The sequence below is a fragment of the Nannobrachium achirus genome (assembly GCF_963921795.1).
Source record: "Nannobrachium achirus genome assembly, chromosome: 9".
Taxonomy (NCBI): domain Eukaryota; kingdom Metazoa; phylum Chordata; class Actinopteri; order Myctophiformes; family Myctophidae; genus Nannobrachium; species Nannobrachium achirus.
The window spans coordinates 27157829-27174772 of record NC_137818.1 but is presented as its reverse complement, the minus strand read 5'-3'; the positions used below and the strand labels follow the sequence as shown (position 1 = coordinate 27174772).

Genomic DNA, 16944 nt, shown 5'->3' with positions numbered 1-16944 from the left:
TCACCCACCTAAATGAGATCCATTTTGATGTGACATTTGAGAGAATTGCCGGTGGAGGGGTGCGGGGGGAGCTCTGAAGAGGTTAGCTCCCTCCGTGTCTATTGGTTGCAGCCCACCTCGGCCCACCTGTCCTTTAGTGACGGACGCTACCTGTGACCCTGAGCTACGATTGGATGTGGCGAAACCCCCCTTAACGCAGACACACACGCGCACACACACACACACACACACACACACAACCACACACCACTTATCCTAGCTCTGTCTTCCTGTCAGTCAGCTCAGGGGCTGTGGTTTCTTTCTCTTTCTATTGTATTACGCTGACTGCTGTTGATACATCACCTAAATGGAGTTTCTTGACATTTCATAGCCAGGTCACATGCCCTTTGAGGACCCTGTGGGCCGTCCTTCTGGCGGTCACCGTTGTACAGTAACACGTTGTAGGTGCGGTTCAGCGCGCCGTCTCAAACGCTGATGAGTTTGATTTTACGCCCCTCCTCCCAAGCTCCACAAGGTTGATCTGTGAAGGTGAATTTTGACATTCCCCTAAGATGTTTTAAAGATGTACTGTCCCCATCCGTCTATCTAGGCTATAGCGTGTGAATGTGAAGACCTTTATGCATGGCCAGCTGTTGTTTATCGCCAAAACAAGGCCAGACTCTGTCACCTCCCCCAAAGTAGCATATGGCTGCTTGACTTTGCGCAGTACAGTGGTTCTCAACCTGTGGGTCGGGACCCACCCCAGGGGTTCCATAAATGATTTTGGGGGGTCCCCAGGTGATTAACTTAATGTCCAACATGTTTTCTCACTCAACTGTAAACAAACCAACATACAGTTTAAGTGTATAGAGGGTTCATGCGATAAGTGACAATTTAAGAACGTTTTAATACCTCTGAAATGACAAATTAAACATTGGTCAAATTGTCAAATATTAGAGGCTGAAATTGTGAAAATAGCTGATCTACGTGCTCACAACGCTCAATTGTGAAAATAGCCGATCTGCATGCTCACAACGCCTCGATCTGTTATTTTCACAATAGAACCGTGTTATACAAAATGTAATGCCTTAACTCTTAGTGCTAGTCAGGGGAGTTAAAATATGATTATTTTGGGGGTTGTGGCCCGAAAAAGTTGAGAACAACTGGTATAGTATGGTTAGGCCTACCTATTGAAAGTTGTTGGTGGTTTTTTGAGGCAAAAATATATAATTTTTTGTTTGTTTGTTTGTTTGCTTTAACCACTTAAACCTTATTAAATGTGTTGGATGGGTTCCCCCCTGGGTTTATCCTTGACCCCCCCCTTTTTCCCTCTCCATCAAATCTCTTTGCCAGAAATAGCCTACAAGCTCACAACACGCGTCACAGCATGACGCGTTGTTGTGAGCTTGTAGATGTTGATGACATAGATTAAATGTTGAACGTTTGTATTTTTATCTATTTTATGAGGTGTGCTAGACAACAAAACATTGTCTCAAAGTGGTTGACAAAGGCAACACACTATTGTATTCAGTCCGAGAATGTTTTCCCACAATTCCCAGCAGAGTGAACCTTTGTTTTGTAAACTTTGCATTGCATGAATTGCATCTTTCTAGTTAGTGTGGTTGCTTATAGTTCTCTCCCAACTTTAAGACTTTAGAGCATGGTTCCTACAATTAGTTTTCCCCAAGGGCCGAATTATGTCTAGGGTACCGAGCCGAGGGCCACAACATTGCAGGAGGCGACGCCGGCGTTCCCGCTACTCCAGCGACAGTTCAGATATCGTCATTGTCGGGTGAAAATCTTGTATGTCTAAAACCGTTTGTTTCGCATTTATCATTTATTAAATTATTTAAACTAGTGAAAACAGCCGATCTACAAGCACACAAGTGCTTGTAGATCTTCTGTTTTCACTACTTTTGTGTGACGGCCTTGTATGATTTGTGAAAGAACATGCAAATTTAGAGATACGAGATTTCCACCCGACAACGACGATATACTAGTGTTGTTGCTGCTCTTATACCACCATTATTACTGGGGTTGGTGTGGGCCAGACAGTAGCCCCCCGTGGGCCGCAAATGGCCGCCTATTGGGGAACCCATCTTTAGAGTAACCCCAAAATTCCATTGAGTTCAATGGAGGAGTGGTGCAAGCTTGACATCATGTATACAGTACAGCCATCACGTACATATAGCCTATAAATAGGCAACCACACTAGCAATTTCCCAGAATTGCATCTTTCTAGTTCCCTCTGTCCTCATAGTCATTCTCTGCTGTCCTGGCCAGTAAAATGGCAATCTTGGGAACCCATTCAGTGAAAAAATATGTATATGTTTTTACTCCTCCGCTTTTCAGTCCACTCCACCCGGGTGCTCCTGTGTTTATTCCTACTAACAAGTTGATTAAAAATTAAAAGTAATGTGTGTCATTAAAAATATGTCTTGGGTGCAGAAGCTCCAGTGACCCTATACACCAAAACTTCCCATGTAACATATTCTAGCCTACTCATCCACAAAAGGACAACATCCACATGATCTGAACTTTAAGGCACTAGCCGTTTCCTTCACTGACATGATTGATTTGTTCGTCAGGCATTCATTATTATAATTTATTTTGTCGGGGCACGGTGGTGCAGTCGTTAGCACTTCGCCTCACAGCTCGAAGGTCCTGGGTTCGATTCCCGCCGGGGGAAGCTGTGGGCGCTGGGGGCGTGTTCCTCCACCCGCGTCATCAGCACCCACACCCTAGGTGGGGTTGGCAATAGGGCCTTTCTGTGGTGAGTTTGCATGTTCTCCCCGTGTCTCCTTGGGCATAGGCCCTCACACAAAAGCCAGCCGGCTGCTCCCCAATGTCCCCTGGCGCGGCAGGGGAGAGCGGAAACCAGGACTACAGGTTAGGTAGTCACCGGGTGAGAAAAATGGGTTACAAAAACCGTGGGATAAAAAACATTAAAAAAAGCAAAAAAAAATTGTCTTTATGTTGAGCATGATTTAATTTAATAAACCTTTAGCCTACAGTAACTGGTATAAATGCCACTTAATTTATTAACTTGTGAGAGTAAGCCAAGCGACCAAAGATGTACTTTTCTGTAAAAAATGCCTTTCCTGTAAAACTGTGAGACCTAGAAGTCCATGAAAAGTAAAAGTTCATGTTTTTAAGTTAAAAAATGAAATAAGATACAGTAAATAATCAGACAGGTCAAGAATCGTGTCATTCCTTTACTACAGCAGGTTCCGTCACATGTAAGCGCAGGGGAAAATAGATAGGCATCTGCAAAAGGTACAAAACAATCTCATTGCCCAGCATGAAAAAGAAAGGGGGGAAAAAACAAAGCAAGAAATATTTGCTTCACCTCTGGCTGAAGGGTGAAGGTTAGGGAAAGAAGGCTGAATCAACATTTGACATTTCCTCCTGACCCCTTTCTCTCTCTCTCTCTCTCTCTCTCTCTCTCTCTCTCTCTTGTATCCACTCTCCGGCATGTTTTGAAAGACAGTGTATTTATGAATTATTTATCTACGTTTGAAAATATTAAACTTGTAATGTCCTTGTCCTGTGTCTTATCTCCAAGGACATCATAAGAAGCCGTATAAAAAAAAAGCCTACAGTACAACAATGGAAGGCATGGTCGTAAAACATGCTCAGACAGCATTTAAATCTCTGAACATGCATATGGCATCAACCATGTTTCATCTCAGGGAGCTGATGTGTTCAGAATGCATGATGTATTGCATTTGGATCAAAGCTGGCTAAGAGTGCATTCCACAAAAGCCTTGAGCTGAGGCTGTAGAAAGGGCCGAGTCCACATCAGCTCCAATTTTCAACAATGTCTCACTATTCACCGGCATGTGACACACACATTTGAAACATGCACTGCAGTAAGTGGTAGAGTAAAATATGGATGACATTTGAATTTAATTCCAAAATGACAAAGACTGTGTGGCTGATTTCTTACTAAATTATTTCTGGCATGAAAGAATGGAGATATTGTGTAAGTGTTGCTTAATATTGACAGGTGATTTGCCGGTAGCTGTGTTTCCTCACAGTGTATTAAAATGGAACTCTTATATATATTTCCCTATTTGGATTTTGCATTTCAAAATGGCAGACCTTCTTACAATCAGGGATGTGCTGGCCATTGGGAAAAGCGGGACAACTCCCGAACGGCCGGTTAATTCCCGGCCGGTCCAGGCCTTCGTTCCATTTTGGGGGGCTGGGCGGCCAACAAAGTAAATCGTCACCGTCGGGCAGAAACCTCGTATCTCCAAGTTTCAAATGTGTGCATTTTTTCGCAAAGCAAAGCCCTGCTTTGCTTTTCCGTCGCACAAAAGTAGTGAAAACAGCAGATCTACAAGCACACAACGTGTGTGCTTGTAGATCGTCTGTTTTCACTACTTTAAATCATTTTTAAAATGATAAATACAAAACAAACGGTTTTGGACATACAAGGTTTCCACCCAACGACAAAATATAACTCATGTAATTGGCCCACTGGCTTGTCACTTGTCATGATCTGAAATGGCAAATCTTTGAGTAGCAGCAGCGCTAAAAAGAGAGATCTCTCTCTATAGCGCGCAATGAGGGCCTCTCCAACTCTTTTTCCTGGGCTGAATCAGGGGCCCAGCACGCCCCTGCTTACAATATCCCCCCTTTTGCCAACTTGTGATGGGAAAGTTTCAGGTTTGCGTGATCTCAGGCGTAATGAGATTGCCACTTACTAGTGACTCTGTAATGAAGGTTGTGCTCTTCAGAATTACATTTATATGTTTTAACTTACATTTGCATTTCATTGTGTTCACATTTTAAGGCATGTAGCTATCGCACTTATCGCCAAAGTGGCTTTCAGTGAGTGAGCTGGTGGGAGTTTGATGGTCTTGTTCAAGGACACTCAAAAGACAACACAGGACTGCTTACAGCAGGGGTCTTCAACAGGGGGTCCGGGACCCCTAGCTCCCGGACGCGAGGTGTTGTGAGCTTGTAGATCGGCTATTATCGGCAAAGAGGTTTGGTGTAGAGGAGAAAAAGAGCAGACTAAGTACAGAGTGAAAGGTCAAATTTGTTTGAATATCTGGAAACACAAATTGACATGAATCCAAAATACACTGATGATTGTGCTGTCAAACGATGAAACTATATGGAATCTATGAAAAGGTTGTGGGGGTCCCTGCTTCATCTCTCGGGCAACTAAGGGGTCCTTGGCCTGAAAAGGTTGAAGACCCCTGGCTTACAGTATGAACGTGGACTGGCTTTTGTGGGGAATTGAGCCTGTGATTTAGCAGTTACGGGAGAGCCTCTCTGAATAATGGTGCTGCCTGTATTTACTCTATTTACCTTATTAAATACATAAACAGGTCCCTTTCTCTGCATGTTTCCACTAAGGAGCCATGGAGAAATGTAAACCTCCTGGGATTTATTGTTTTATCCATTAGACATAACTAGCTGCAGTGTCCTTGATAATGTCATGAGAAATTCTGGGCGGCGAAGAAACTGACGTTTGTTAAACCTTTATTGTGGGAAAAGGAATCCTCAATGATAATATTTTCAAGCAAGTACTGTGAGTGTTATGGGAATAGAAAATATCACATCACCCGCTGATAGCCCAAATACTCCCTTTTATTATTATGTTCCTCTCTAACGATAGCGCACATTATTAGACTTTTATCCTGTCTTCAGGCACTGCTACCACGAGTGGGGACATTGTAGTTGTTCCTCTGCGTTTCTCACCATTTGTTTGCTGAAAGTATTTGTTTGTAAGATGAATGGCTGCCTTGGCAGGCTAGATGACAGCCTACACGAAGATGATATTGAATTGATTTCTGAAATGTTGCAGAACGGGCTGCTTGATGTGTACCGCGAGACATGAATAATAAAAATTCTATTAAAAAGCCCTTGAATGGCTGACACTGGAATATTATTTGTGATGATTAATTTTCCTCAGTCATTATAAAAGGGGGAGTCGGCATCAGATTGCCTCTGACAAAATTGCTTTTCATTCCCCGGTGAATACCCTCAATGTGCTTTTTTTGAGAACACAAAACCATATTTCTCAGCACAATATTATGTCAAGATCGGCCCTAGAAGAGACAAACTATGGGTCCTGCCCATAGTGCTGCCTTATTAGTGTTATACCTGGTTGTGAACAAGGACGATGTCATTTGGGACATATTTTAGATACACACTGCAGAATGAGGCATGTCAAGTTTGATTTCAGAACCAGCTGTGGCTCTGGTATACAATCCTTGGAATGTGATTGGCATTCTAATTAAGAATTGGGGACATAGCTTGTAAGTGGATGTCAGTGGTGATTTTTCAGTTAATAAATGTAGTTAAATATATTTAAAACGATTGCAGCCTGACATTGATGTTTGTTGCTTGAAGGCATGAACAATGCTAGACTCTCGTTGTGGAATATTCTTACCGTATAGTTGCAGCCGTATACAGTAATTGATTATTACCTCTGCCAGTTGAGCTGGGTGGGGGTTGTGTTTTCCCCCCATTCTGTTTGTTTGTATCTGTTTGTCAGTTAGCAGGATATCTCCAAAAGTTATAATTGGCAAAGGGGGTGTGGCGGTTAGTGTGGCTTCTCATAAAGGCATGTCACTTCTCAGTGGATACTGTAGAGTACAGTAGTTAAGTTTAGGCACGTGTTTATGTGTGGTTTGGTTAATTCATCTTAGCTAAGGTTAGACACTGTTAAGTGTTAATATACTTAAAGGGATAATTCACCGCTTAAATGACTTTTATTCTGTGGATTACTCACCTCATGGAGACTTGAATTCAAAGATTTGTTTTTGTTTTTGTCGCATTCCTAAACCAATAATTTGAGGAGACTCTTTGTGTCGCCATAGAGAACAAAGGATGCGCTTTGTGTCTCCATAGGGAACCACTGCTGGTCATGAAATTATTGGCTTAGGAATGCAACAAAAAAAAAAAAACAAAAAAAAAATTAAAACGTTTTCATTTGCTTCGTTCTATTGTTTTATCGCGTTTACCGTGCTAAAATGTGGGGCATGCGTACGCATGGGGGCATGCGTACAAGTGGCTAAATATGTCTTTTTAGACACAATAAGCCAGCAGTTACTTTATTGCTATTTACAGTAACACGTCTAGCCCCCATAAGTCACAACCAACCATGAAAGGTTGCGTTGTATCTTGGGAATGGGCTTATTCTGTGTAAAATTACATATTTAGCCACTTGTACGCATGCCCCCAACCACTGAAATAAGAATCTCTAAAACAATAGAAAGAAGTAAATGAAATACTTTTAACACTCATCTTTTGTATTCTTTAATTACAATCTAAAATATGAACCCTTGTTGTAAAAAACGTAAGTTGTCCTTTACGTTTAGCCATGGGTTTGGTGAGGTTTATAATGATAATAATAATAATTCCAATACATACATAAATACAATGTATATAGCGCATTTCTGAGTTCGCTTTACAAAACCGCAAGAAAATAAAAACAACTTCATTAGGAAAAACTAGTCACTGTAAAATGTTAAAAGCTATAGAAGTAAAGGTAGAAGAGGGGGGATGTCCTGGGGATGTCCAGAGGTTGGCGTTACCAGACCTTAGGGAGCGGGAGTGAGGTGGCTTTGGAGATCTGGCAACATCAACAGCTTTCCCTTTACCGATGAATTTCCACTGTTTTCTTTAATGTTCAGTGATTTCACCTTCACTTTCATCCCTCAGCAACTTCTCCTCTTTGCACTCGGTATACTGTCAAAGTAGGGTAGACTGTCCAGACACATTCCTTTAAAAGTAACACAATCTGATTCCTCTCTCGTTCACATTTCCTTCCTGTTTCCTCTCTCCCATCAGAACTACTCCAGTCAGGGCAGAGGCAGCAACGGGGGAGGCGGAGCAGGGGACGAGGACTACGAGATCCCCCCCATCACGCCCCCAAACCATGCAGACCCCTCTCTGCTGCACCTCATGGAGCACGAGTCAGGCTACCCGTTCCATTCCCTGCCTCACAATGGTCTGCTCAACCCCTACTCCTACCCGGAGCTTCCTGCCCTCATGATGTCCAACATGCTGGGACAGGACAGTCACCTCCTCTCTGGGCCCATGCACTCTGTGAGTACTGGACACACTCTCCAAAGTCTGACGTCATTTACACACCCTACCTGGGTCGCGTTTTTTCCCCCCATTCTGAATTCCCATTATATTGTGTCAAATAAGAACTGTGTTCCAAAAATAAACAAATGATCCTGGCGGGATTGATTCAAGAATCAACTGACAGCGATAAAACTCTGATGTTACTGCCGCCGAATTAGTTTGATATTCGCCAGAAACAGACTGTATCAAATATAAGTGACTGACTTTCGTAAACTACAAAGCCACCTCCCCGACAATATTGCAGAGACAGTTTGTTTATTTTGGGACCACAATGCTAAGAATGCTTATATGAGACGACTTTAAATTAAGATGACCCAAACTTCTGTGACCCAGGGGATGAACGAGTGACGTCAGGACTTATGTACTCTGTACTTTACATGGCTTAAAGTGCCTTTGTGTAAGCGTGTTCTTTGTGCTATACTGTATTTGTATGAGGTTGTTTTCGTGTGTTGAGGATACAGTACAGCAATTATAACTTTGTGTTTTGCAGTGAGCTGTACATTTGTGGTGCTCAGCTGCACGGCCCCAGAAGAATGATTGGGATCTTCCCTAATCTGCATACGTGCATTTTACAGTTTAATCATTTATCTCATGCTCTTATCTAGAGCAACTTACAGGTGCAGCTACAGAGAATATAGTGGAAGTCAAGCGTAGTGCATATCCACAAGTTGGCTTTTGTTAAAGACCTGAAATTAGTCACTAAGTTGTTTTCCTGACAGTATGTCAGGAACGGTTGGGGAGTGTTTTTGTCTCGCCCCCTAGAGACCGGAAGACAAATCGACAGCCCTGCCATATGTGGCCGCGTCCCGTCAAATTCCTGGTTATGTTTCTTTTTAACCAATGTCGTTGCTTATACTAGGTCATGTGAGGGGGGTTGACATTAGCTTACGAATTACTCCACCCATGGCGATTGCGATTGGATACATCACCAGATTGCGTGGCTACGTCACAGTCCCGCTGATTGTGACCTCCAGCTCCAAATAGCTCCAGATCAAGACTAGAGGAAGTAATGTGAAAAGCTCTGTGATTAGAAGGGTTGTGATTGAATGTGTGAAGTGATATCAAAGAAAGCGTGCCAAATGGTTGTATTATTAATTGTCTTATTGTTCCCAGTGTAATGGCCTATTACTGAGAAGGTGGCACGGTTCTGTTTGTTCTGCACTGCAACAGGAAATAAACATAGACCCATTTACTGTAGAATGTTTATGTTGTCAAGTGAAAAGGTCTATTAAAGAGGTCTGGTAGATTTAGTCAATTAAGCCATGTGGCTCAGCTGTTGTGAATGATGGAGCTGAAGTCCAATTAAAGGAAATGTCCTGAATGAAATGTATTCCAGTTCAAGGAAGTGTGAGAAATGTTAGCTTAAAGCCTTAGATCTCTTTTAATGTTACCCATGTTCTGAAAACATCTTTGGTACCATCGTAGCCCTCTTAGCATTATTGTAATTGCTCATTTAACACATTTACACGGGTATGAAGCCTCAAACAATCTGGCCTGAACAAGGCCCAAGCTATTACATTTCTGCAAAGAGCTGTTGCCTGCTTAACACTGAGACCTTTGCTGCAGAGCCACTTTAATATCTATTCAGCCGCCCTGCTCAAAGATTTCATTCCCTCAAAGTAAGCTGAGAGAGAGCAAGAAACTCTGCACTGCACATTGTCGTCTGTCCGTGTGTGTGTGTGTGTGTGTGTGTGTGTGTGTGTGTGTGTGTGTGTGCGCGTGCGCGCGTGCACATAATTGTATCACTATACTTGTGAGGAGCAAATGACACATTTGAGAAATATGCATCATGGGGATAAGAGAAAATGTTGTTTAATGCTCAAAAGTAGAGGTAGGCGTACAATTAGGACAAGATTCTGGGTTTCGGATAGATTTACAGGTTAGGTTTGTACTTGTACTTAGTTGTGCGCTAGTGTTGTGCTTGTGTCGTGCACTGATCTCCCAGCTTGGAGATGGGCTACTTTCAGTGATCAATATCAGTACACAACTAAAGTAGAACTATCTAGGTATTATTGTTAGGGTCAAAAGGGGCCAAATAAAAACAATATATATAAAAGAAAACAGAGAACAACCGGGTGCTCAATGGAGATAAAAAAACATCTTAAAAAGTAAGTGGTGCTGCCAGGATCAGTGGGAAAACACTGTTAAAAAAGGTTGAGGGGATCCGAGCACTCAGAGTACTCTGAGTGCTCGGATCCCCATTCCCCTCGTCCTTTTAAAAAAGAATATATAATTCTAAAAAATATCTGTCCTCAAATACTGTATTGATGTCCTCACAAGAATAGTAATATCCATGTGTGCGAGTGTGTGTTGGAGGGATGTTCTTCAAGAGAATATCTTGAAGTGGTGGGGGGGGGGGGGGGGAGCAAAAACAAGAGATCTCTCTTGTCAGCTACTTTTTCTTTTGAAAAGAGATACAGAGGATTCAGAGGACCCCTCTCCCAACCTCTAGTAATGTGTTAACCCATTTAGGCCTAGACTTATTGACTGCTTTAACCAGTAAAAAATAGCAGATATACAAGCTCACAGCGCGGCACCGAGTGCCGCGCTGCGAGCTTGTAGATCTGCTATTTTTGAAAAAGTCGTGAGAATGTGTGCAAATCTTTGAATATATGTATTTTCAAAGCGAACGTCTGTAACTCAAATGTTGCTTCTGGGGGGTCCCTGGAATATTTTGAGATGGGGGTCCGTGGCCAAATAAATATCATTTTGGGGGTCCTTCACATGAAAAGGTTTGAGAACCACTGACATAGTAGTCTCTCAAGAACAGACTAAGTGAGCTCCATTTAAGTGAAAAGGACCTTTTCTTTGACGATGGCTGGCCAGATTGCTGACATAGAAACATAGGGGTTTTCAAAAAAATCCTGGAAGGATTCAAATGACACTCATAGAATCGGGTCAAAATTCTAATTTTCACGATTTTTCAAAAAATTGCAGATCTACAAGCTCGCAGCGCGGCACTCGGTGCCGCGCTGTGAGCTTGTATATCTGCTATTTTTCAATAGTTAAAGCATAAAATAATGATACACAAAATGTGTACCCGTTCTAAATGGGTTAAACATGCTTCAGACTGAACATGCAAACACCGCTGGCTAACATGTTCAAATGCTTTAATCATAGAATCGAACCAGCTGAATTATAGATGGCCTGCGTGGTGAATTATTCAACGTTATATACTTTCATCTGACATAAATATTACTTTTTTTTCTCCTCCCTCTCAACCCCCGCCCCTGTGTCATGAATATTTATGCTTTAATGTGAGCATCCGTGGCATTTATCCTCCGTTAATCAGGTCTTATGTGATTTTCAGAATCAAACTGCATAAGTTGCAGGCAGGCTATAGCCTCTATGGGTGGGCATGCTAAGGCCTCCATTAAAGCTGGTCTTCAGGATTAGGTCACCATCCAGTCAGTATTGAGCCGAATACAGTAGCTATAGCTATAGTCGGTGCATCAGGAAGATACTGCTAAACGTGAAAATGTGCTGTGCATGAGCTTTGCAGAGGTTTCACAAAATATGTTTCCTCTTATTTCATTGCAGGCTAGCTAACTGTTATCTCTGTAATTTGAGGCGATTGTATGAGATGACTTGGTCTGCTCATCTTTGCAAAGATGTGTGTATGTGTGTGCGACAGTACGTCAGTATGTATCTGTATTTTCATATGCTAGCAAGTACACAAGTGCATGTACTGTACATGCACATGTGTACTCTGTGTACATTTGTAAGTAGTGTACGTAACAAAGCATTGCTCCTTGCAGTTTCATGCTGTTTCAGGCCAGTAACATCTCAGAAAGGAGCAAAGAGAGAGAGAGAGAGAGAAAACGAGAGACAGAGAGAGAAAAGGAACGCCTGCTTCTTAAACAGCTTTTGTTTCACCTTTGCAATTATTTATTTTCAAATAGCCCTTCAGGGTAATGTTCCATTTTCTTATTTCACACCCCCTTTTCTCATAAATGAACCGTCATCGCAATAAATCAACGCACAAACAGAGACTTGCACACACCGTGAAAGGTCCAAAGATTTATGTAACACATTCATGTTTCCCCACTTTCACATTTTAGTACTACTCTAGCTGAGCCCCAGCTAATAATAGCAGCTATTAATATTTCCTGTTGCCTAGCAACGCCTGCAAGTAATAGCTTACTCTGGAAAAATAGATGACCGATAAGAAAGAAGAAGAGGGGGGGCTGGTGGGGGTTCAATTCATTTATTATCTCTTGGGACAAGAGGAGCTTATTTCTGAGTCTGAGGAATGGGAAAGTAGGCTGTATATTGAGAAATATTTTAAAGCAATTGAAGATTATGTTATTTTCATTTTGCCTCCATTAAGGAGGTTTCATTTGGATGTTTCCCCCCCCAACAAAGTCAATTAACATTAATTTCACGCAGATAAAGGTGAAATAAGGCACTGAATTTGTATGTCTGCTGGAACTGGAAGGCTTCAGGGAGAATAAGGGTGGATGGGAGATGGCAGGTCAGTGTTGTGCATTGTATCCCATGGCCAGGAAACATTTCTCTGCGTTGTTTTGACAGAAAGCGCAGCGTGGTAAGACCACGACGAGATCGGAAAGAAATTGCCGAACAATCATCCGAGCAGTGTTCTTTCGGGCCGTGCGAGAGGTAGATGAAAAGTCTGCAGCAGTACCTTAAGGATACACCACCACCATACTGCGATGAAAGCTACCCTACAGTGTACTCATAAACCTCCCACAAATACAAGCTCAGCTGGAGCAACAGATATGCTTCATCTCAAGGGATGATGTTGCTGGTTTTTGTACAACATTTAGCCCGGGGCTAAAGCTCTGTAAACTTCTCCCTTGCTTTGGGATTCTTTCATTTTTTTCACCAAGCATCGATCGCAGAGCAAACACAGTTAAATCATTACAGCGTTGAGAGCCAGTACTGTACATTGGCCGTCATTATCATTCTGCGTAGCCGCACAATTTTGTATTCAGCTAGCACTGCGTTGCTTAAAAGCCTGATTATTATTATTATCTTTTTTGTAATTACTGTTTGGCTGTTTAATAAAGTGTATTGCTTTTTACAGGTAAAATAGTTTTAGAGAGCACTATCTCCAAATATCACTGACTGACTGACTGATGAAGTTAAAGCTTTGGTCGGCCATTTAGCCTAACAATGGACAAGCCAATCGCCCCCGCAGGCAATGGGATGTAGTCTATACTCTCTGTTGGCCTAGCAATGATCTAGCCAATAGCATATCAGTCATCCCTCCAGGCTATTGGATATAGTGAGCAAAGGAAAAGACTATGGGCTCTGCTTGTGAACGTGCAGATTGGTTGTCTGCCTGGAATACAGCTTTGTTTACATTAGTCATGGTTAGTGCTTGCTCAGTGCTGATCACAATGGAACACAGAGATAAATAGTGTTAACAAGAAAATTCCCACTACGTCGTTCAGATAATATTAACATCATGGAAGTAATTGACGTTGAACAATGCTCCACTGAAGATGTTCGTTTTGGTGGGTCTGCAATATTCATTTAAATTCCTCGTGAACTAAGCTGAATAGTACCTGAACCCAATGCAGGGACCTGTACTTTTATTTGACAATTATTTGTCTCAGGTGTCACGAAGCTTCCCCCAAGAGATACGTCTTAACTCAGTTAGCGCCGGTCGACGTTTAGATCAACTATCTCACTATGGACTTCCCTGCCAAGCGACTTTAATCGACTTTTATATAAAAGCATTGTTTAAGCTTTTATTAGGGTTAATAGACGGAGCGAAATGGTTAGCTTAGCTTCGGATGGTATCAACACGTGAACCGTGAAAAAAAAGGATACGATTATGACGTCACCTTTAAACCAGGGCTTCCTGTTTATATTAGCCTCTGCTAGCTGCTAGGCTCAATGCAAACCATCCGACCCTTACGCAGCTTCACTAGGTCGGATTTTGATTCGGAAACTTTCTGTGTGGCATCTGTATACGTTCCGGTGCCCATACCGATGGTGGTTTTAGACGATCAAGCACGAATTGAACAGTATTGAGCTCAGATGGCGGCCCGCGGGTCTTCCATTCTGAGTCAATGGGGAGCGATGTCATCGTCCCATCCTTGAATCTTGTGAATCTTGGTTTTAACATGGGGGCTTGTACAGTCTATCGTTTTAGTGTTACGATGGCTCGCTCTAGTGGTCATTTTGTGGTATGGTATGTCAACCTGGCTTTGAAAATAATGTGATCATGATGATAAAATATAGCTATTTCCTGGCGTTATAAGCGCACATTCATATTTAAATTTGGCTGGTAATGGGTTTTAAAATGTAGGAAATAACTCTTTAACGGGTAAGAAAGCCCAATTGAAACCTCTGTTTGGTCCTGAGCACTCTGATCTAAAAAAGACAGTTTCTGTTGGCAGATGGGCGGACCCGGAGAATCTCTCCGGGAGTCTCCGGCCAATAGCATGTGTTCTGCTTCCCCCACCTCCCTCTGCTCCTCTGCTCAGCGCAGAGAATGCTGCTGCGTCATGACATCAACGAATTCGGTGCGACGCCCCTCTGCACTCTGATTGGTTTGGGAAATTCTATACTTCCTCCAACAGTGATTTTAACACGATCGCCCAGGCTTTTTTTTCTTCCGATCGCCAAAATAAGCCTGGGTTTCCGAGGCTAGGTCCTGAGGAACTAATCTCTAGTTGGGTGAGGCTGCAGCTCCAAGCATCCCTGCTGCAAGCCATATAATTACTACTCAAAGAGCAAAATGCAATTAATGTTAGTCTGTATATGAGTTTTTGTAAACATCATGTATTCACCATCATTTCAGTGTATCAAAAATCTGGTTGGGATTATTATTACTGGGGAGTGTCTGGTGATGCAATGTGCACTGGTTTCATTCTGTGATTTTGGTACTGTGCAAGTGAACATAATTTGAGATTATTCATTGAAAATATTTGTGTGGCCAAACTAGCTCATTCATATACGCTCACATTGTATGGTTGTTGTGACTGTAGGTCGCAGTTTACTATCAGATCTGGACCGTTTCGGTCTGTCTGTCTGTATGGGTAACGCTTGTCTTTTTTGTTGATTGACCACTCTGACATCACGCTCTGACATCACTGTGATGTCATGGGAACCAAATCCCTTGTATTGCCACATATGGAGATCCCTGTGATGCAAGCAGGAACCAAATCCCCTTTATGCCCATATATGGAGATATGGAGATCCCTGTGATGCCTGGGGAGCAAATCCATGTTATGCCCATCTATGGAGATCCCTGATGTCATCAATATTAAGCCCATATCTGTGAATGGCAATATATAATCACTGTGATGTCAGTGGAACCAAATCACTTTTATTGCCATATATGGAGATCCCTGTGATGCCAGGGGCACCAAATCCCTTTGGCCAGATGGCCAAGACGTGGCGCGACCTCGCCCTTAGGCGTCTTACTGGTTATATACTGAGAATATTTGTGTTAGTAGATTTGATGTACATTTGATGTACATAGAATCGCAGATCCACTGCTCTGTATATATGGACATTAGGAGAGATGCTCACTGTAGCAATCAAATGTCGCTCATCCAACTGCCAGTGTTGGTCCAATTTTCAGAGCTGAAATGACTTCATTTGCAGGGTACTGAAACGACTAGCAAGATAAACAACAGTGTTACAAAAGCCTATAGGTGTCATTCAGAGATTGCTTTTTATTTGCCATCTGTACGCTGACTGACCCACTCAACCCAGCTCCTTTGAATCAAGGCAGCCAAGTCTTGGATGACTGGCTACTGTGAAATGTAACATTCTGGAGTGGGAAAGCTTGTTACTGCGGGGAGAATCCCAATCTCGCCGATGGCTGTCAGCGTCGCCTCCATCGCAGCCCTGTCGGCAGGGGTTTGTGCCAGCGGCGGTATGGTGTGACGACGGGATGTTCTCATGTTCAACAGGGCCCCCCTGGTTCTCCGGGCCAAGCTGGTACAAGGGGCGAGGGGAGATGCCAGCGAGATTTGTCTCTTTGAAAAAGCGGAGAGGAATACTCCGGCAGACATTAATGAGGGTCGTGGGGGGGGCTTTGCGGAGCGGACCCAACACGGAGCCTTGAGGGACGCCGGGGACATTTAAATATTGAAGCAGAGCGCCAGCCTCTGTCTCATTAGCGCTGTAATGAGGCTCGTTTGGGGAAAAGTTCCAACCGCCAAAAAAACAACAACTGGCAAATCGGCAAGTTTGTGTCGCACTCAGATGGAGTGTCGCTCTCGGATATTGGGGAATTTGCTTAGTCTTGTTAAACATGTGGTACAACACTGCTATTTTTGGCAGGATGAATTTGTTCCCCATATTTAAGGCTGTGTTGTCTGTAAATGTTGTCAATTTAGATTATTATTGATTACATGGAAAGCTGCCAGTACTGGTTTTTATCCAAAAGCAAGGGGTTTGCTGTATTGTGCTGTGGAGAATGCACACCCATTATCCAGGCCCACTGTATTTGGAAACATAAAGAATAAAAAAATATGATTTCAAGCTGTAGCTGTATTTGAAGTCAACAATGTTGATTGTGTGTGCATTGGTGTGACTGTGTGTGCGCTTGAAATTTTGATTGGACCATACATGTAGACGTGTGCAGTGCACTGCAGTATCCCTACTGTACCTGTAGTGTCTATTTGTGTGTGTGTGTGTGTGTGTGTGTGTGTGTGTGTGTGTGTGTGTGTGTGTGTGTGTGTGTGTGTGTGTGTGTGTGTGTGTGTGTGTGTGTGTGTGTGTGTGTGTGTGTGTGTGTGCGGCTGCGCGCGCGCGCGCGTGTGTGTGTGTGTGTGTGTGTGTGTGTTGGGGGGGGGGGTTACATTTTTGTCACAGCCACTGATTGCTACAAGGTTATGTGAGCTTGACTTAATTTGACTTCAT

At 42.8% G+C, this 16944-nt stretch overlaps 1 protein-coding gene across 1 annotated transcript in view; it reads left to right on the top strand.

The window, feature by feature from the left end:
* The window catches only part of LOC308291267 (TOX high mobility group box family member 2-like), a gene marked incomplete at its 5' end in the record, with an annotated part of 113437 nt that overhangs the window by 74238 nt on the left and 22255 nt on the right, over nt 1-16944 (top strand). Inside the window, one exon of the mRNA XM_080733249.1 lies at nt 7795-8052. Coding sequence (XP_080589375.1) covers nt 7795-8052 — 258 coding nt within the window. The remainder of the gene's footprint in view (nt 1-7794; nt 8053-16944) is intronic.